Here is a 22,982-nt window from a genome sequence, read left to right on the forward strand (position 1 = left end):
CTACTCAGGAGGCTGAGGCGGGAGAATGGCGCGAACCCGGGAGGCAGAGCTTGCAATGAGCAGAGATATCACGCCACTGAGCTCCAGCCTGGATGACAGAGCAAGACTCCATCTCCAAACAAACAAACAAACAAACAAACAAACAAAAAAAGGTACCTATATTTTTAGAGAGTTAAGAGGTAAGAAGAGGTTCCACATATAGAACAAGAACAGAAGGCCGTAAAAAGTACCTTCAAAGAAAAAATGGAATAGGAGGACTTGTAAATAAAGTTTTGGAAATCTCACAGAAAGTGGAACAAAAAAGCAAAAATGGATAAGAATAATAAAAAGTTTGAAAATTAGAGAATCAGACTAGGAGGTATATTGTTTGACTAATAGGAGGGCTAGAAAGAAATTAGAAGACAATGAGCAAGGCCTTCAAAATTAAGAGGAAAATAACTTCTAATACAGAAGTCTTTCCCTAGCCAAACTGTCAAAGAAGAAGGTAGAATATAGGTAAATTTCCCAAGAAGTCTTGGGAAATTTACTTCTTAGTTACCCTTATGATAAAGTTACTAGAAGCTGGGCATAGTGGTGTGTACCTGTAGTCCTAACTACTTGGGAGGTTGAGGCAGGAGGATCACTAGAACCCAGGAGTTTGAGGCCAACAGCCTGGGCAATATAGAGAGACTTTGTCTTAAAAAAAAAAGTTTCTAGAGGATATTCTCCATCCAAACAAGAAGCATATATGCGATCCAGGGAAGAGGCAAAAGGAATCCAAAAAAAGGATGAAGAAGAAAAAATATCTAGAAAACAGCTGTGCATCAGGGCTAGAAAACATCTAGGTCAGAATGAGGCAGAAGATGAAGTACTCCAGCAGTGATTTCCATAGGAAAAAAATGATACACATGCACCTGATGTGTGCAAATAAATTGAAGCAACAACTAAACATCTGGAGAAGAGTTTGGGAACAAATTAGGGATAAATAGAAAACTAAGCAAACAAAGAAACAAATCCTTATTAACTCCAGGGAAAGTAAAAACATTGTGCAAAAAGGAAATATAGTCAAAGTACACTGCATGACACAGCTGTAAACAGTGTTTACTTAGCAATGTAATGTAATTATATATGTAGTCAGACAATGGATATATTATCCGATGATCTAAGTGAAGATTATAATATAACTGTAACAGAAAGACGAGGGTGAGAGGAAATGAGTTTGTGTATGTGGCCTTAAGTTTGTTCTCATAATAGGAAGCCAATAAATAACATCAGAAATTGAAAAATTAAACATTAGTAGTATGAGTATCTTATTGGAGATAGGGAGGTGTCAGAAGACACAGGTAAAAAAAGCTAAAAGTGATGGCCTCTGGAAAGAAGAGATGAGAAAAATGAAATTGCTGCTTTTTTTGGTCAGAATCTTTATAAAACTCTGTGACCTTTTAAATCATGAACATATATGTCTTAAATAAAAGTAAAAGTCAAATTAAAAAGTGAATAATTTTTTTCACATCTGTGAGAGGAGAAATCATGTTTGAAATCATGAAGAAATCTATATCTGGCTGCATAGCTGCTTGAGCTGTCAGCTTCCATATCTTGTTGGTTTCCCCCACACACTCTTTATGTTTTCTAAATTAGAAAATCTTAACTCAGAATTATAGGTTGTTGTGAAGCTTTGACGGATATTTCTGGTTTGTCAAATCAAACACAGACCCAGAAATTATGGAGAGAGTGCTCTCTAAAGACTATTTTCAGTGCTTCACCAGAAGGCAAGTGCCCCAGCTCAACAGCAGCTAATGGAGCTGCATCCTCTCTTTGGTGGTATTTGGCTCTGCAAGGTATTTTTCAATGTCCGGTTACAGCATTCGGATGTAATTTTTAATAAGCCGAGTGTGTTATTTCCTAAGTGCTTTTTCTGGTGAATGAAGAAAATCATTGGGTATTGGGAAAAAGTCAAGCTTTCAGCCATTGAGGCACTTGCACCACTGATGTCTGATTGTTATGAATCCCAATATTCAGGCTCTGAAAGCAAAGATTCATAATATTCAAATTCTGAATGGATCACTGAGATACCCAACTTGTATTCATAAAAGTGGTAATTAAAAAAATTTCATTCCTTATTTTTAAAACTCTGTGTAAGCCTTTCCTATTTGCCAGCCAAAGCAATTCAGTGTGGGAGAGCAGCCTCTCTTACTCACTTTTCATTTCAACCCAGTAGGTCAAAGAGATGTACACTAAGTGACCACAATCAGTTTGTATTCACAATTTCCACTATGTACCTCAACAGCAAATCAGAATCTGGAGGCATACTACAGACCCCCAGCTGCGTTCTGTGAATAAGGTGTACACTAGCATTGGGATTTGGAAGCAGCATCTTCTATCTGGATAGTGATACCTTTCCTTGCTGACTTTGCGGCTGGATTTCTTCAACGGCAATTTAATGCCTTTCCTCTTTAAATAAAAAGTTTTGGTAAACTATGCATAATATACATAACATAACATTTACCACTTTCACCATTTTTAAGTACACAATTTAGTGGCATTAAGTACATTCAGTGTTGTGGAACCGTTACCACTATCTGTTTCCAAACTTTTTTATAATCCCAAACAGAAATGTACCCATTAAACAGTAACTCCCCATTCCTCCTGTCTGGCAACTTCTACTCTACTCTCTGTCTCCATGAATTTGCCTGTTCTGGGTACCTACTAAAGGTGGAATCATGCAACGTTTGTTCTTTTGCGTTTGAGTTATTTTACTCAGCACGATGCTTCTTCAATGTTGTGGCATGTATCAGCATCTCATTCATTTTTAAAACTGAATGATATTCCATTGTTTACGTATATACTACATTTTTAATCCATTCATCTGTTGACGGACATATTTGGCTATTGTGAATAATGCTGCTACAAACATTAGTGCATAAGCCAACATACCTTTTAAAGTCTGTTTCATATTTTCAAACTAATTTTTAATTATACCAGAAAGCTCTCCTTTTAAAATTAGCTTCATGACAAATAGAACAAAAAGTCACTGAGTCTTTCCCATATATATAGTGAACATATGCTGACAACTTATTTATTCATAGTTTTGTTCAACTATAAAATAAAATGTCTGCTCATATACATAACAGTCATTGACTTTAAATGCCAGTCACATTATAAGGAATGCAGTATTTCTGATTAAGGAATTATACCAATTGTTTTTCTTGTTTCTTTTCCAACTGCAATATTTGTAACTGATTTGGAAACTGGTTTCGTATCTTACCAGCAAGAGTGCAATTGTGCTTGTTTTTGATATGAGGATGAATGATGACTCTATAGTTTTGTTGTCTTCTCAAACTTTAATGTAAAATTTTCACAGTTTTATACTGGAAAGCCTTATTTTGTACTTGTAGTAGAGACAGTCAATTGGTTTAAAAGTGGGGTTGATAAGCTTTATTGGAAAATAATATTGAAGTTTTGATCGCTTTATATCATTACTTGACAAAAATGTTAGCAGATAATAAACTGGGTGCTAGGACAAAAGGATCATTGGTCCAATAAAATTCAATTATCATTATTCATTGCCATGACTCCCATTTTCTTACATATTTTTGTCTGTTTTGGGGAGAATATCCACATCCATTGTCCACTTGTCTCAAGACAAACATATTCATGCTTTATATTTTTACAATGGAGGCCATTCATTACTTATATTGTGACCTTATTTCACATTGTAGGATTTGTATTTCTATTTTTATCATTATTGTTAGGCTTCAGAAAACCACTTTCGAAGTGATGACTCCCTTTTTTTGAATTGTGGTGTTATGCAATGCGACAGTCACAATGGCAAATGCAAGTCTGACTAGTGTAAACAACCGTCAGGTGACAATAAAATACATTAGTCAAGATAAACTGCCTCTAATTAACTCCATGTTAACCATTATGAATGAAATCAGTTTTTGAAGCACATGCACTGTTTTTGAAAACACAAAAAGTTAGAATTCTATGAATACCATAATTAATCTTACATGTTAGATTTTAAAATTATATGTGCATAGAGATCCTTAGATCACTTGTTGAGAAACATTGTAGGAGATGGAGAGAGATGAATTGCTCTGCTAAACAAAGTAAGAATAAGTTGGAGTTCTCAGGGACAATTCAGGAGGGAGTTGGAACATCCCAAAGGGACAGTTTATGAAAGAAGATTACAGGCCAGCCTCATTTAGCAAAATAGATAAAATGAAATACGGCAAATTGAATCCAGCGAAATCATCAGCTGGAACCATTAAAAATAGACTAGCAAATCTGTTAGTTTACAGATTTACTATATTAACAGATGAAAGACTATATGATAACCTCAATAAATATAAAAACACTGATAGAAGACAACACCCACTAATGATGAAAATCTCAACAAACAAGAAATGGAAAAAATTTGATGTAAAGAGTAATTATGAGACTCTCAGAAACATCATAATAGTGAAACATTAGAAGCACACACTTTAAAATCTGGAGCAAAATAAATATGCTCACTGTCATAGCTTTGAATCAGAATCATGCTGAAGGTCCTGGCCAATTCAGTAAGACAGGAAAAATAAACAAATGGTATAAGAATCATAAAGGAAGAAACAAGTTTGTCATTATTTGCAGATAATATAACTGTTTAAATAGAAAGTCCAAGGGAATCTACAGAAAAATTTAACTTTAAGGAGCTCAGCAGGGTTGCTGGATGCAAAATCAATATATAGAAATTAATAATATTAAGATAGTTTAGCAATAATAAATATTCAACAGGGCAACCAAAATTGCAATGTACCTAGGAAAAAGACATAAAATGTTGTAGAAAAGTATTAAAGAAAACCTGTATAAATTAAGAGATCTGCCATACTGATGTGTGGGAAGCCTTCGTATTGTAAATGTGGTAATTCTTCCTGTGGTGATAAATAAATTTAGCGCATTACCAAACAAAGTTTCCACAGACTTGTAAGAAAAGAGCTGGAAAATACGACCCTTAAACTGATATGGAAAAGTAAAGAAACAAGAAGAACCAAAATAATTTTCAAGAAGACAAATAAGGAGGGACATGTGAATCAACCAGGTTAAGTCTTACTACAGAGTGTTTTAATCCATGTGGTGTTGACTCAGGATGTGACAATGAGATTACTGGGAGAAACAGATTCCGTCAACATGGGAATCTGGTGCATGGCAGAAGCAGTGGTAGAAACCACTTGGGAAATGATGTATTGAAAATAATGTTGGAATAATCCATATGGAAAAGTATTGGAAGCCTATCTCATACCACACACATACAAAAATAAATTCTAGGAGATCAAAATACTTAAATGTAGAAAGGAAAACTGACTTTGAGGAGAAAACACAGAGTAATACCTTTATGGAATACTATATGGCAATAAAAAATGAATGAATTAGGTCTTCATGTATCCATTTGGGCATATCTCAAAAACATAATTTTAAAACATCAGATAAAGCACACATACAATATGATAACAGTTCTATAAATTTCAAAAGATACAAATCAATACTTTATGCGTGCAGTGTTAAACACCCACTTCCCCGTCTGCAGTAGATGCAGTTTCATTTCACATGTTCTTTTCCAGGTGAGAAAACATTTATCTTCCCTACAACCAAATGGCTATAATTTGTCAAAGTTTTCCAGAATTTTGATATGGTTAGTGATGAGTGTCCTAGGGTCATCAAAGAGCCCCTTCAATGACTCTCTTAAACCAGGGCATGGGGAGAGTAGGAAAGTTCTGGTCTTGCCCTTCTTAACAATTTTTGACCCTCTGCTCTCTTCATCTTCTGGTGCCCAATCTGAGGAAGAACCTTTAGTTTCTTCCTAAGCAAAAAAGGGGATTAGAAAATGGAATATATATCTTTATCTTTCCACAAGCAGACAGATATGCAGGCATACAGAAAGGCATAGAGCCACCATTATCAGCAGGTAATCATGCAAAGCTAGTGTTTCAGCAAGGAATAATAGAAGGGAGGGAAGACAAGGAAAAAGTTTGTGTTAAGAACATGGCAATAAGATTGGTTTCTGATTCCTTACTGGCTACAATTTAATGCTTTTTCAAAAATATCCAGCATGATCTTTAGAGCCCCAGTCTATCCCAAGGACATTTATTCTCTTCCTCTGGGCTCTCAGCAACATAGGAAACAGCTAATGGCTATTATCAATTTGCATTTCAAAAAGAAAATCTAGTCTGATTATTTCCACGAGGCCAAGGATGCTGAACATCATCCAATACCTGTCACACAAATCCCCAGGCTGGTGACCATATAGGTAGATTTGTATATGTTATATTTTTCATAGTGTGCATATAAAGGGAATTATGTCAATAATTCAGTTAATACAAAATCTCTTAAAGAATGGATTTGATAGTGGGAATGGAAAGGATCCAACTTTGGAAGACAATTTGGCAAACATCTCAAAAATTAAAATGTACACCCTTTTGACCTGGCAATTCTACTTCTAGAAATTCATCCCTTAATTTTACTCATATTATGTGTACGAAGATATATGTGTAAGAATATTCACCAAAAAATTAATATATGGTGGCAAAATATGAGGATTATGTTAATTATGATAAACATGAATGTCTATCAATAGTAAGACAGTTAAATAAACTTTGCTTCATCCATGCAAATGAAATCTGTTCAGCTAATTTCTACAAAACAGCTGCTGCTGGGATTTTTTTGGGGATGTCATTGAATTTATAGACTAATTTGGGCAGCACTCACACTTTAACAATTGTGAATCTTCTAATCCAGTCACATGAGACATCCTTTAATTCATTTAGGTACTTTAAAATTTCTCTCAATAATGCTTTTTTTTTTTAGTATAAAGGTCTTGTGCATATTTTTAAAACAGCATTTGGATTTATTAGATCTACTGTTTTTCTATTTTCTAATTTATTGCTTTTTATAATTATTAACTTCTTTCTTTCATTTGTTATCCTTTTTCTAGTTTTATGTTAGGTCTTTAAATAATTTCTTTTCAGCTTTTACTGATATGAATATTCTATGCTTTAGTGCTGTGAATTATTCCCTGAATATGTATGTCTTTAACTGCACTCTCTAGGTTTTTATTAAACTGTTTTTTATCTTTTCTTCCCTAGAAATTATATAATTTTAGTTTGTAGTTTGTCTTTTGTCCAAGAGTTCTTTAAGAGAGATTTTTTAAAAGTTATCAAGTGGAAAGTCCTCTCGTTTTATTAAATTTGGTTTTTTTTTTAACTTTTTTGCAATGTGGTCAGAGAATGTTTTCTATATTATTTCCACTTTCTGGAGCTTATTGAGGTTTTTGTCATGGCTTAATATTTGGTTTGATTTGTTTGTTTTTTTGAAAAGGATGTGCATTTTCTATTGTTAGGGAAGGTAGTTTGCTCTATATTAATCAGATGCATTATATTAATTATATTACTAGGTCATCTATAGCTTTACATACTTTTTAATACATTTGATCTGTTATTGGCTAAAATTAATTGAAAATTTCTATTCCTACAAGGTTTTTATTTATCTTCCTACTCTAATAATTTTTGATTTATAAATATTGTTGCCATCTTATTTGTTGCAAAGATATAGATTACTATTATGTCTTTAATATTAATATGCCCGTGCAATTTTTGTCCTATTTCATGCTTTTTGACCTAAATTCCACTTTCTATAATATTAAGATCATGGATACTGCTTTCTTTGTTTGCCTTTGCTTATGTCTTTTGAATTCTATAATTTTAGCCTTTCTGTGTCACCATGAGGAGTATCTTTTTTATTCAACATAGAGTTGGGTATTGCTTTGTAATGTAATAGGCATTTTTAAAAATAGGTGAGTCAAATCCATTTATATTTATTGACATGACAGATTTGCTTAGTCTTAGCTTGTTTATATTATTTTATATGATGTATTTAGTTTTTAAAATATTAGGTTGGTACAAAAGTAATTGTGGTTTTTGCATTGTTGAAATTTGCCGTTTGATATTGGAATACATTCTTAAATAAATGTGGCTATGTTATACATCATTTTAATGTTCATTTCTCACTTTATGTTTTTTGTTAATGACTACTTGCTGTTTATTTTATATTTATTTTAGACTATGGAAATTATGTTACAGAAAAAGCAAATTCTAGCAATTTTCTTATTTGAGTTCAAAATGGGTTGTAAAGCAGCAGAGACAACTCAACATCAGCAATGCATTTGGCCCAGGAACTGCTAAAAAAGATACAGTGCAGTGGTGGTTCAAGAAGCTTTGCAAAGGAGAGAGCCTTGAAGATGAGGAGAGTAGTGGCTGGCCATTGGAAGTTGACAATGACCAGTTGAGAGCAATCATCGAAGTTGATCCTCTTACAACTACACAAGAAGTTGCTGAAGAACACAACGTGACCGTTCTATGGTCGTTCGTCATTTGAAGCAAATTGGAAAGGTGAAAAAGCTCCATAAGTGGGTGCCTCATAAGCTAAGGAAAAATGTTTAAAAAATCATCATTTTGAAGTATTGTCTTCTCTTATTCTATGCAACAAAAATGAACTATTTCTTAATCAGATTGTGAGGTGCGATGAAAAGTGAATTTTACATGACAACTGGCAATGACCAGCTTGCTGGTTGGATTGAGAAGAAGCTCCAAAGCACTTCCCAAAACCTAACTTGCACCAAAAAAAGTCATAGTCACTGCTTGGTGGTCTGCTGCAGGTCTGATCCACTATAGCTTTCTGAATCCCAGCAAAGCCATTACATCTGAGAAGTATGCTCAGCAAATCGATGAGATGCACAGAAAACTGCAAGGCCCAAAGCCAACATTGGTCAATAGAAAGGGCCCGTTCACTCTGATGGTAGTTTCTTTTGCTGTGCAGAAACTCTTTAGTTTAATTAGATCCCATTTGTCAATTTTGGCTTTTGTTGCCATTGCTTTTGGTGTTTTAGACATGAAGTCTTTGCCCATGCCTATGTCCTGAATGGTATTACCTAGGTTTTCTTCTAGGGTTTTTATGGTATTAGGTCTAACATTTAAGTCTCTAATCCATCTTGAATTAATTTTCGCATAAGGAGTAAGGAAAGGATCCAGTTTCAGCTTTCTACTTATGGCTAGCCAATTTTCCCAGCACCATTTATTAAATAGGGAATCCTTTCCCCATTCCCTACAGAATGGGAGAAAATTTTTGCAATCTAGTCATCTGACAAAGGGCTAATATCCAGAACCTACAAAGAACTCAAACAAATTTACAAGAAAAAAAAAAAACAACCCCATCAAAAAGTGGGCAAAAGATATGAACAGACATTTTTCAAAAGAAGACATGCATACAGCCAACAGACACATGAAAAAATGCTCATCATCACTCGCCATCAGAGAAATGCAAATCAAAACCACAATGAGGTACCATCTCACACCGGCTAGAATTGCAATCATTAAAAAGTCAGGAAATAACAGGTGCTGGAGAGGATATGGAGAAATAGGAACACTTTTACGCTGTTGGTGGGATTGTAAACTAGTTCAACCATTATGGAAAACAATATGGCGATTCCTCAAGGATCTAGAACTAGATGTACCACATGACCCAGCCATCCCATTACTGGGTATATACCCAAAGGATTATAAATTATGCTGCTATAAAGACACATGCACACGTATGTTCATTGTGGCACTATTCACAATAGCAAAGACTTGGAATCAACCCTAATGTCCATCAGTGACAGACTGGATTAAGAAAATGTGGCACATATACACCATGGAATACTATGCAGCCATAAAAAAGGATGAGTTTGTGTCCTTTGTAGGGACATGAATGCAGTTGGAAGCCATCATTCTCAGCAAACTATCGCAAGAACAGAAAACCAAACACCGCATGTTCTCACTCATAGGTGGGAACTGAACAATGAGATCACTTGGACTCGGGAAGGGGAACATCACACACCAGGGCCTATTATGGGGAGGGGGGCGAGGGGAGGGATTGCATTGGGAGTTATACCGGATTTAAAGGACGAGCTGATGGGTGCTGACAAGTTGATGGGTGCAGCACATCAACATGGCACAAGTATACATATGTAACAAACCTGCACGTTATGCACATGTACCCTAGAACTTAAAGTATAATAAAAAAAAAAAAAATAGAAAGGGCCCAATTCTTCTCCACAACAACTGACTGCATGTCACACAATCAACACTTACTTCAAAAGTTGAGCGAATTGGGCTATGAAGTTTTGCCTCATCTGCCATATTCACCTGACCTCTCACCAACCAACTACCACTTGTTCAAGCATCTCAACAACTTTTTGCAGGTGAAACACTTCCACAACCGGCAGGATGCAGAAAATGCTTTCCAAGAGTTTGTTGAATACCGAAGCATTGACTTTCATGTTACAGGAATAAACAGACTCATTTCTTATTGGCAAAAATGTGTTGATTGTAATAGTTCCTACTTTGATTAATAAATAAGTGTTTGAGCCTAGTTATAATGATTTAATATTCATGGTCTGAAACCCCAATTACTTTTACACCTTTTCATTATTTGGCGTATCTTGTTTGCTTTTTATTTTTTGATGTACAATTCTTCCAGTATTTAGAGTTTGTCATATTATTTGTTACAAATATATAGATTACTAAAGAGTTTGTATCTTTATCCTAGTGGTTATCTTTATAAGTAAAAACTTATTATAAATTTTTAATTATAATTAAAACCATGTAATACATTGTCCTTAGTGTGCTAGTTCTTGAAACAAAATCTCTCATTTCAGTTTGGTGATTCTCTTTCCTTTCCTCTCTGTTTTATCCATCATCTGACTGTATTTAATAATTTTTTTTTGTGCTTACCTTTGTACTGTCAAATATAATTATTTTGTCCATTTCTTGATTTGTCAACTTTAAATAATACTCTTTAACTTCCTGTTATTATAGAAACATCAGTAAGTGAACATACTCTGCTCCCAGGTTCTTTCCTCTTTCTGCTTCCATTTCTTGCTATTTGTATCATGTCAACACTTGCAGGGCCTCTGGGGCTTGTAGGGGGGTAAAATGCCTTTATTCTCATTTTTATCCCCCTCTGGAGGCACCGTGGTTTAACAAGCCCTGATCTGCTAAGTGATTTAGCACTTCTCCGCCCACTTCTGGTCTTCTAATTGTTTTGACATCATTTGTTCTCTGTGTTTTCCATTCTCTTTCTCTTTGTTCTTGTGTATTTATACTGTTCTTTTCCCCATGCTGTCATTCTATTGGCATTTTGAGAGGGTGGGGTAAAACATATGCATTCTATCTTCCATATTTAACCAGAATCTCCGGATAACTCCCAAATAACTCATTTTGAAAAAAGTGTTTTGCATTAAAAGTTCGGAAGAAGCATAGACATTTTACGTGCTATATAATCTCAACTATGTTAAATATACTTTTATGATTTTGTGATTTCTCTACCTAGTTACCATCTTCTGATTTATATTTTCAGTGTTCAGCATTAATGCAATGGTCATTTATTTTAAAAATTATTAAGTTTTTATTATGATATGTAACATGTATAATAAAAATGTACATAAAACATAAATTAATTGTTTTAAAACAAATGCTTGTGTATTAATCAGCCCTTGATGCCGTAACAAACTATCATAGATGGGTGGCTTATGCAACAGAAATGTATTTTCTCAAAAATCTGGAGGTTAAATCCTGAGACTGGGATGTCAGCATAGTTGGGTCTGGGGAAGACTCTCTTTCTAGCTTGTAGATGACTGCTTTGTCCTTGTGTTCTCACACGAAGGGAAGAAGACTCTGTGTCTTTCTTTTATAAGGACACCAGTTCTACCACTTAAGGGCTCTACTCTTGTGACTTCATTTAACCTCAGTCACCTCCTTAAAGGCCCAATCTCCAACATAGCAACATGGGGGGTTAGTTTCAACATTTGAATTTTGAGGGGACACAATTCACTCCATAGTAGCTTGTGTGACAACTATCCATGCCATAAAATGGAACATGACCAACACTTCACCAGCCCCTTCCCAATTACATCCTCCTTCTTCTGCCCTGGAGGCTACTATTCTCCTAATTTTTGGTACTTTTTCTTGCCTTACTGTATTGATGTTTTTACTTCATAAGTATACATTCCTAAACAAAATAGTTTAGTTTTGCCTGATTTCAAATTTTATATAAATGAATCATGTTTATATAATCCTTTGCATTTGGCCTTTTTTGTTCAATATTACATTCTTAAGACTCATCCTTATTGTTGTGCAGGACTAAAGTTCATTCATTTTTATTGCTGTACATTTTCTCATTTTAGAATGTAACAGAAATAGTTAACATACTCAAAGTTTATGGACATTTGAGTGGTTTCTGGTTTGGGGTTTTTATGGGCAAATGTTCACAAACTTTCTTGTAACTGTATTCTGGTGGCCACAATTACGTATTTCTGTTAAACACAGGTATGTTAAGAGTGCAATAGAAGAATACAGTATATGTGTGCTTTCACCTTTACCAGATAATGCCCAATGCTTTCCAAAGAGGTTGTCCAAATTTACACTCCCACTAGCAGTGTGTGAGTTTCTGTTGCTCCATGTCATTCCCAATACTTGGTATTGTGACACTTTAAAAAATTTCCCTTCTATGATGAACATGTAATAATATTTCAGTATGATTTTAATTTGCATCTCTTTGATTTAAAAAAAGGTTAAGAATACTTTCATATGTTTATGGCCATTTAGATTTCCACTTTTGTAAAGTGCCTATTCAAATTTTGTGCTATTTTACAAGTGGTTGTTCTGACATTTTTCTAATTGATTTGTAGAGTTCATTACTCTGAATATAAGCACTTGCTTTTTCACGCTCTTAAAGTTGTCTTCTGATGAACATTCTTAATTGTAGTATACTAAAATGTATCAGTTTTTTCCTCTATAGTTAGTGCTTCTTGTGTCATATGTAATAAAGTTTTCCTTAACCTGAGATCATAAAGATATTCCTGTTTGTTTTTTCCTTTCAAAAACTTATCCACCACGATCAAGTTGGCTTCATACCTGGGATCAAAGCTGGTTCAACATATGCAAGTCAATAAATGTAATCCATCACAAAAACAAAACCCACATGATTATCTCAACAGATGCAGAAAAGGCCTTCGACAAAATTCGACACCCCTTCATGCTAAAAACTCTCAATAAACTAGGTATGATGGAATAGATCTCAAAATACTAAGAGCTATTTATGATAAACACCCAGCCAATATCATACTGAATGGGCAAAAACTGGAAGCATTTCCTTTGAAAACCAGCACAAGACAAGGATGCCCTGTCTCACCACTCCTATTCAACATAGTATTGGAAGTTCTGGCCAGGGCAATCAGGCAAGAGAAAGAAAAAAGGGGTATTCAAATAGGAAAAGAGGAAGTCAAATTGTCTCTGTTTGCAGATGACATGATTGTATATTTAGAAAACCCCATCATTTCAGCCCAAAATCTCCTTAAGCTGATAAGCAACTTCAGCAAAGTCTCAGGATACAAAATCAGTGTACAAAAATCACAAGCATTCCTATACAACAGTAACAGACAAACAGCCAAATCATGAGTGAACTCCCACTCACAGTTGCTACAAAGAGAATAAAATACCTAGGAATACAACTACAAGGAATGTGAAGGACTTCTTCAAGGAGAAGTAAAAACAACTGCTCAAGGAAATAAGAGAGGACACAAATAAATGGAAAAATATTCCATGCTCATGGATAGGAAGAATCAATATCATGAAAATGGTCATACTGCCCAAAGTAATTCATAGATTCAATGCTATCCCCATCAAGCTGCCACTGACTTTCCTCACAGGATGAGAAAAATCTACTTTAAATTGCATATGGAACCAAAAAAGAGCCTACATAGCCAAGACAATCCTAAGCAAAAAGAACAAAGTTGGAGGCATCATGCTGCCTAACTTCAAATTGTACTACAAGGCTACAGTAACCAAAATAGCATGGTACTGGTACCAAAACAGGTATATAGACCAATGGAAAAGAACATAGGCCTCAGAAGTAACACCACCCATCTACAACCATCTGATCTTTGACAAACTTGACAAAAGCAAGCAATGGGGAAAGGATTCGCTATTTAATAAATGGTGTGGGGAAAACTGGCTAGCCTTATGCAAGAAACTGGACCCCTTCCTTACACCTTATATAAAAGTTAACTCAAGGTAGATTAAATACTTAAACATAAGACCTAAAACCATAAAAACCCTAGAAGAAAACATAGGCAATACCATTCAGGACATAGGCATGGGCAAAGGCTTCATGACTAACACATCAAAAGCAATGGCAACAGAAGCCAAAATGGACAAATGGAATCTAATTAAGCTGAAGAGTTTCTGCACAGCAAAAGAAGCTATCATCAGAGTGAACAGGCAACCTACAGAATGGAAGACAATTTTTGCAATCTACTCATCTGACAAAGGGCTGATATCCAGAATCTACAAAAAACTTAAAGAAATTTACAAGAAAAAAACAAACAACCCCACCAAAAAGTGGGCAAAGGATATGAACAGACACTTCTCAAAAGAAGACTTTTATGCAGACAACAAGCATATGATAAAAAGCTCATCATCACTGGTCATTAGAGAAATGCAAATCAAAACCACAATGAGATGGCATCTCATACCAGTTAGAATGGCAATCATTAAAAAGTCAGATGCTGGAGAGGATGTGGAGAAATAGGAATGCTTTTACGCTGTTGGTGGGAGTGAAATTAGTTCAACCATTGTGGAAGACAGTGTGGTGATTCCTCAAGGATCTAGAACCAGAAATACCTTTTGACCCAGCAATCTCACTGCGGGGTATATACCCAAAGGATTATAAATTATTCTACTATAAAGACACATGCACACATATGTTTATTGGGGCACTCTTCACAATAGCAAAGAGTTGGAACCAACCAAATGTCCATCAGTGATAGACTGGATAAAGAAAATGTAGCACATCCCTAGAACTTAAAGTATAATAATAATAATAATAAATAATAATAATAATAAAGCAAATGTGGCACATATACACCATGGAATACTATGCAGCCATAAAAAAGGATGAGCTCATGTCCTTTGCAGGGACATGGATGAAGTGGGAAATCATCATTCTCAGGAAACTAACACAAGAACAGAAAACCAGACACTGCCTTTTCTCACTCGTAAGTGGGAGTTGAACAATGAGAACACATGGACACAGGGAGGGAAACATCACACACTGGGGCCTGTTGAGGGATGGGGAGTTAGGGGAAGGATAGCATTAGGAGAAATACCTAATGCAGATGATGGGTTGATGGGTGCAGCAAACCACCATGGCATGTGTATATCTATGTAACAAACCTGCACTTTCTGCACATGTACTCCAGAACTTAAAGTATAATAAAAAAAAGAGCTTTATATATTTATATTTCACAAAGTGAGATGTTGATATACCTAGAATTGATTCTTGTGTGTGGCGCAAAGTTGCATGTTTAATATAGTTTTTCCAGTGAGATTCCTAATTCTTCAGCATCACTTTTTGAAGACCGCCTTTTCCCTACTGTTCTGGGGTGCCACCTTTTCACACATTAGATGTTTATATATGTGTTGGTCTGTTTATGGACTGCCTATTCTGTTACATTGTTCTGACCAATCTTACACCAATGGCACACTGTTTCAATTAGAGCTTTATAGTAAATCTTGACATCCAGTAGAATGAGTTCTCCCACTTTGTATTTCTTCCTCAAAAGTTTCTTGGCTATAATTTGCTCTTTAAAATTTCATGTAAACTTTTGAGGAAGAAAATTTAAAGTTTAAAGTTTGTCAAGTAATACCAAAAGAAGCCTGTTGAAATATTGATTTGAGGATCATATTAAATTTATTAGTCATTTTGGGGAGTCTACAATATTGAGACTTTGAATCTGAGAACATGTCTCCCCACTGATTTGGTTTTCTTTGAAAATTTTGCACAATACATATTATAATTTTCCTTATAGACATCTTATTCATACTTTGATAATCTTATTCCTAGATACTTGACATTTTAAAGTGCCAGTGTAAATGGTATTTTTAAAAACTATTTTCTATTTGTTGCTAGTGTATACATATAATTGATTTATGTATGTTAATTTGTACCCAGCTACCTTACTATACTCTTTTATTAATTCTTGTATGTTATGTTGGATATTTTATGTATATAATCTTATTATCTGTAAATTATGTCTTTGGTACTTTTTTTCTTCTTGCACTTTTTTTTTTTTCTTTTCTTTACTATGCTGGCTAAGACTTCTGTTACAAAGTGGAACTGAGAAGAACAGACATCTTTGGGTTTTTTTCTTTTGATCTCAAAGGGAAAGCCTTCCATGTTCCAATTCAGTATGATGCTTGATACTTTAAAACAATGAATATCCTTTCTCAGAGTGATGCAATTCCCTTTTTTTAAAATTATTATACTTTAAGTTCTGGGCTACATGTGCAGAACGTGTATGTTTGTTACATAGGTATACACGTGCCATGGTGGTTTGCTGCATCCATTAACCCGTCATCTACACTAGGTATTTCTCCTAATGCTATCCCTCCCCTAGCCCCCCACCCCCTCAATAGGCCCCAGTGTGTGATGTTCTCCTCCCTGTGTTCATGTGTTGTCATTGTTCAACTCCCACTTATGAGTGAGAAAATGCAGTGTTTGGTTTTCTGTTCTTGTGTTAGTTTGCTGAGAATGATGGTTTCCAGTTTCGTCCATGTCCCTGCAAAGGACATGAGCTCATCCTTTTTTATGGCTGCATAGTATTCCATGTCATATATGTGCCACATTTATTCCTTTCTATTCCAACTTTTCTAAGAATTTAAAATTATAAATGGAAATTAAATTTTATCAAATGACTTTTAGCATCAATTAAGAAGACTATGTGATTCTTTTCCTTTAATCTATTAAGAAAAATATAACATATTTTCTGTTGTGGCATGCATTACTGTTATGGTTAGCAAAAAAAAAAAAAAAAGAAAGAAAAGAAAGCTCTGCAAAGCACCTGTTATTATACCCAAAAGTATGTTAGGTCCAAGCTGGAGTGACAGTATCCCTCCCAGATGTGTGGATATGAAGTGGTTTTGGAAAGTTTCCACATTCTGAAACTACAGAGGTTTCATACACTAACCTAGGGAAATAGAATAACCTCAGGAATACTAAGATTACTTTGAGGCATATGAAGCTTGCTAACTTAAACAGCTTCATTTATGAATTATTTTCTAAATATACTTCAGAGCCATTTGTTCTTAGTTCTGTCTCAGCTTTGCTTCTGTCTCTGTCTCTCTTTCACAGTAGGCCTTCTCAAAAGCATACCTTCTCTAAGGCATAAATTTATGTGTGCATCTAACAAGTGAGTATGTGTGCATGTGTGTGTGTGTGTCGGGGGTGAGGGGACTCATCAGACCACCTTAGACTAATGAAATTAGAAATTAGACTTTCTGGGGCTGGGACTTAGGCATTTAAAAAATCTCCCCCAAAATTGCAATATGCAGCCCAAGTTGAGAACCACTAATCTGTATCTCCTTGAAACTGAAAATCGTGAATGTTTATGAAACAAAGCTCATAGAAGGAGAGACCTAGTTATTACAAAGACGAACAGACAATAAGATTCAGCATCACCCACATGAGTCATGGCAAGATAAATAAAAGACAAAGACTGCCAAGTGAAGGAAGAAAAGAAAGCAAAAGAGAAGGAACAATAATGATAGCAAATCTACTCACTCAATTTTCTCTGGAAGGTCAGTTTGGGTCATGCACACACAATTAACCAAAATAGTGACCGTAATAAATAAACTGAACCACCTGAAAAGCCTGTGTTAAGGAAAAGCTGAGATCACCAAGTCTCTGTGATGTCATCTAGGATCACCTTGATGCTGAATAATTACATTCATAAATATTAGCTAGTATTAGCTTTATGATCTTGTCACATAATGACCACTAACATTTACTGAGTGTGCCTAAGCTAGGCTGAGTACTTTGTCCATGTTACTTCTAATATAACTAATCTACAGATAGGTATTATTATCTACATTTTGAAGCTGAGAAGCAGGCTGACAGAAAATAAAAGTTAAATAACTTTTCTCAGGTCATGCAGCTAGTCACGCATGCTGCAGAGATGTGAACTCTATCTGTCTGATAGACTCTGAGCAAGATAGAAGGAAACAGACACCCTTTTCCAAAATGTCCTTCTGCCCCAAAGTCTTCATTTCACTACACAAAATGCTCTGAAATTTCATCTGGCAAATGTCTTTTTTATTCTAAAAGACAAAGAGAAGTTAGAAACTTGGAGATAAGTGAAGAGGTACAAACTTTCATGGGAATTAGTTTCATCAGATTGTTTGCATAACTTAGTTGAGATCAGTTCCACCGAGGAAATGGTCTTCCGGATAGGAACGGTGGAGGCAGGCACAAGGAAGTGAAATACTGGCTCCGGAAGAAAACCCCAAGTAGAATTAGGCTGGAGTGGAGAACTCTGAATAGCCAGAGTGGAAAATACTGACAGCTGACTATGGGCAAAGGGATCACCAGAAGGGGAGGGAGACATTGAAAGGAAGGTGGGTGAATGGGGTAAACAGAAGGGAAGAAATGTTGGTGGGGAGAATCTAAAGGTAAATTGTTCCCACTTGGACGTTTTTCTTAGGAATAGTTGGACTCCTAACAGTACTTCCTAAGGAAAAACAAAGCTTTAAGATAAGCTTGACCTACAGAGAGAGTACAACACTCATTTTTCAATTTGAGCGCAAGTATTTAAATGTATTTTTGTTTTCTGTAAATGCCTTGATGTGTCCGGTTTTAGTTACTTAGGAACACATCTATTTTGAAAAGGAAAATTCTATTAATTAAACCACATTTTCCTGCTGACTTACAATTAAATTAGGAAGTATGCTCACATGGGGGGAAATGTTAATCCAAGGATTAAACTAAAATCATGTCTCCAATTCTACAAACCTTTAAAAGTAATATATCTTATGTGTAATATTAGTTATGAAAACATGCATAGCAAATGTGATTAGAATTATATTTTTGGTGAAATATTAATAATAGGGCCCTGAGAATTCTAGTATCTTTTGGGGCTGGAGTTACCAAATTTATGAGATTTAAATGCAGACTTTTGTGAGGAAGAGACCCCCTCAACAGCTTTTCTGTTCAGCTGCGACTCTACCAAGCAATTATTTTACTCATCAAACCTCAAGATGAAGAGAATGTTCACTGATCACTTGTTTCTTTTAAGGTGATTTTATTTCTAATTAGCTGTTTTTTTACTTATTCAGATGTAATTCAACCAGAATCCATATAGAGGAGTTTGTATGTTTGCAATTTCTCTTTATTTGTAATTTCCATGTAATTGTATATATTTTGAAAAAGCAACAACTACCCAAGCAGAGATGACACATTGAGAGAATAATTATCCTGATTACTTTCCATTAACTGCCTACTTCCTCACTGCAGATACTGCTCTATGCAGGATGCTGGCTGGTCTTCTTAACTAGGTACATGGTCTTGGATAATTTACTTAATGCCTCTGTGTGTCAGTTTCATTATCTGTAAAATGGGGATGGTAATCTCTACTTTGAATTGATGATGGTGTTGACACTTAGGAAGTATTTAGCAAGTGGGAGACTGCTATTGTCATTAAATATCCTTCTGTAGAATCTGAAAATTCAAGATTCAGCTCAGAAAATGTAATTCTTGCTGGCTAGCCATAAAGACAAAAATGTAAAAAGAGAAAACGTAATGCAACTTCATCAACTGTGCAGCTTCATGTTGAGTGTTCAGCTAGATGACTGACTGTGCCAAGATTACTAGCTCAATGAGAACTGTCCAGAAATCCAACAATCTGCCTCAGAGTTAGGGAGCAGGGTAGAGCTCTTTTTTACTGATGCCTTCTAGGAAAAGCCTGGTTACCATTTGTCAGGCAACTGAGGCAGGTGTATTCTTGCATATCAATCTCCTGCAAGCCAGGGCTAAATTTGTCATAAGGAACTTCCAGTCCTTCCAATGATCAAGGATCTTAGGTCATTAGGATCTTTCCATTAGGACCACCCAGGAAGATCTTAGGAAAACAAACCAAAGTTTCTTTTCCCTACTAGTTTGGCTTGCCTTGCAAGATCCCCTGAAGGCAGCTTCTGACACTACCTAAAACAATTCATATAGTAGACATTTGACCAATGTGTCTCTAATCATTACAGTCTTGTACGGCATGAACCTCGGATTATTGACATTTTAAACCTGCTAGGAGTTTTTCAGTAACTTGTGATGTTAACAGTGCCCCATGACCAATGAGGTCTCATTGAGACTGTGTGTGCTCTTCCCATCATGGTCTGTTTTCCTTGCCCTCTAGGAAGTGCTGCTCTTTTGCTCAGTAAGCAGCCACTTCTCAGCATGGTATGGCACAGAGTAACAACCCATGCCTATCTCATCTGCCCAAAGAAGGTTTGGGCCCTCTTACTGCCTGTTGTGTTGTGGGGAGAGCAGACCACACACCGTGGTGAGAATGTGTCTGGGGGCATCAGCAAACCTCCCCTCATAAAGAGGGCATTTTTCAAATTGTACATCCACAGGTGTGTCTAGATTAGTCTGAGGTGGATCCAAATCACCTGTGTGTTGCGTGAACACTTCCTCTGTGTCTTGGGACTGCTTTGGGGTGTGGGACATATTAAAGGCACAGGCCATTTTTTCAATCTAATAACCTCATTGTCCTTTTGGGATTCAATTGGATAAGGGCTCTGTTGTTAACCTCTAAAGAAGGTACTGGACACGGTGAGCAAAGTCTGATTCTAATTGTGGAAGAGGCAATTGTGCAAAGGATATGAGTGGACAGACACTTTGATGGCCGTTCTTCTGATCAGGTTGAAAGGACTGAATAGCCACAGGGCCCGAGTGGCACTAAACCGGGAAATGGTCCTCCCTTTGTTCAGCACCATAAATGTCTAAAACAAAACAAAACAGAAAATGGACCTCCCATGAGAAACAAGATTCCTTATACAACCGTATTTTTAAACATGAGTGGCATTATCTCAGGCTCATGAGCAAGAAGGGCTCTGGGAACCACAGGTCAATGAGAGCCAAATGGAGGCACAGAGAGGTAGAGAGGATCAAGGACTAAAAGCCGTATCCTCACCCTCTCAGCAAGATCCTGGTCTCTGGGACTGACAGTGCACCAAGATGAGCCCACTGAGGGTGCTTCATGGACAGACAGCCGATCCTCAGGCTGGTAAGATGTATTATGCCCAGGGGAGGATTCTGGCAGCAGGATGGTGAAGTTCTAGTTGCATTTAATTTCTCTTCTGACTAGAGAACCATGCTTGTTTTGTAATGTTTCTTCTGTCTTCACCTCCTATGTCTTTGCCTCTTAAACCCTCTCCTGTTTTCTCCCTCTGAGCATTTAGGAGTATATGAACTCTTGGCATGGGAGAGGAGGAAGAAAGATATTCAGTGGCCTTTTTATTTACTCTGCTAGCCATATTTGAGATGGCTGGTTCCTGTCCTCCTAAATCCCAAACATGCATTCACCATTTTTTGGTTCTGTAGAACATCTCAAATACAACATAGGTGAGATAATTGTCATGAAGAAGCTCTTGTTTAAACTAGTGATTCTCAAACTTTTTGATTTCAGGGATTATTGCTCTCAAACCTTATTGAGGACCCCAAATAATTTTGTTTATGTTAATACCTTTTTGTTTATGCCATATATATGTATATCATATTAGAAAGTAATATATATGTATATATGCTTATACACACATACATACATATCATATATGTGTATATATACCTCATATTAGAAATTTAAAACTCAGGAAATTTTAAAGCGTGGGAATATACAAGTACACATTCCAGTAGCTGTTAGAGTGATGACATCATCCCCCATCAATAGCCTCTATATTTACCAATGTATGATGATAAGAGAATGTGTGTGAAAAAGACAAATTATATCCAAGTATTGTTATAAAATAGTTTTGATTTTATAAACCCACTAAAAGAGTTTTGGGTACACCAGGGGTTCCAAGATCATAGTTGAGGACCACTGGCTTAAATCATCCTGCTTTCTGTCCTCATCCCCATACTCCTCCCCCAACCTCAAGATGTGTGCTCTCCACCTGCAAAGAGAGCCAACTCCTCTGGAGGCCCCAGGCCAGAGCTCATCCAAGGGAACAGCCAACTTTCCCTGAAAGCTCTGCAGCAGTTATCTGCTTTTGAAGATCTGGGTTTAGTTAGTTTCTATCATAAATATCATAAAAATTCAAAGAGATCATCAAAGAAGTTAGATATGGTTTTTTTTGTTGTTAACAGAATCTTTAGCAGACTACATCACCCAGGGTTCAGGAGGACTTCCTGGACTGGGTGGGACCAAGACTTCCTCTCCAAGAGCTGAGAGCAGACATTCCTACTGGTAGCTCTTACCCGGTGTGTGCTGTAGAAGGTGTCTAGATCCTCCAGGGGCTCCCCGATCAGTTCTGCTGGGAGCTCACCATAGAACTTGGGCAGCTGGTTGCAGGCTTTCAAGTCTAGCTGTGGCCGAGTCTTCTCTTCTTGGTCCTTCTGCTCCCTGTGCTTCTCTCTGGCTTTCTTTGCTGCCTGCTTGGCAGCAATTTGCTTCTCTATCTCCACCAGTGACTCCGGAGTAAAGCGACGAAAGTTGTTAGTTTCGAGGGATCCAATGGGGAATTCCATCTTCTCATTCTTCTTCAGGAAGTATTTATACTCTTTTAAGAGTGGACATAACCACAGAGAGGTGACAGCTTGCCCACTGGTCCTGTCCCTCTCATCTGTCCCATTTTGATTGTCAGAACAGCCCCCCTCCCACCCTCATATCTGGCTTTTCCCTGAACTCACGCTTGGCTCCTCCCAGGAACCCATTCCCCTGCAATGCTCTCAGAAGAGGCTGTTTATTCCACCCTCCTCCAGGTGGCTATGTCTTTGCTCCCCATGTGCTTCTATGTCATTGCTTCTTCACCACTTTGTACCATCCTACCACCACCACCACCACCAGATTTAGCCATGCTGCCCTCTCTCCTCATTTCCAGGACCAC

At 36.4% G+C, this 22,982-nt stretch overlaps 1 protein-coding gene across 1 annotated transcript in view; it reads right to left on the bottom strand.

Moving 5' to 3' along the window:
- Positions 1–22,695, bottom strand: part of SCN10A (sodium voltage-gated channel alpha subunit 10) — a 98,175-nt gene extending 75,480 nt beyond the window's left edge. The window contains 3 exon segments of the mRNA XM_033212075.1: positions 17,671–17,751; positions 20,752–20,879; positions 22,354–22,695. Of these exon segments, the coding sequence (XP_033067966.1) occupies positions 17,671–17,751; positions 20,752–20,879; positions 22,354–22,623 (479 nt within the window). The 5' untranslated portion in view covers positions 22,624–22,695.
- Positions 22,696–22,982: the final 287 nt, after the last annotated feature.

The sequence above is a fragment of the Trachypithecus francoisi genome, unplaced genomic scaffold, assembly GCF_009764315.1.
Source record: "Trachypithecus francoisi isolate TF-2019V2 unplaced genomic scaffold, Tfra_2.0 Lachesis_group0, whole genome shotgun sequence".
NCBI classification, from domain to species: domain Eukaryota; kingdom Metazoa; phylum Chordata; class Mammalia; order Primates; family Cercopithecidae; genus Trachypithecus; species Trachypithecus francoisi.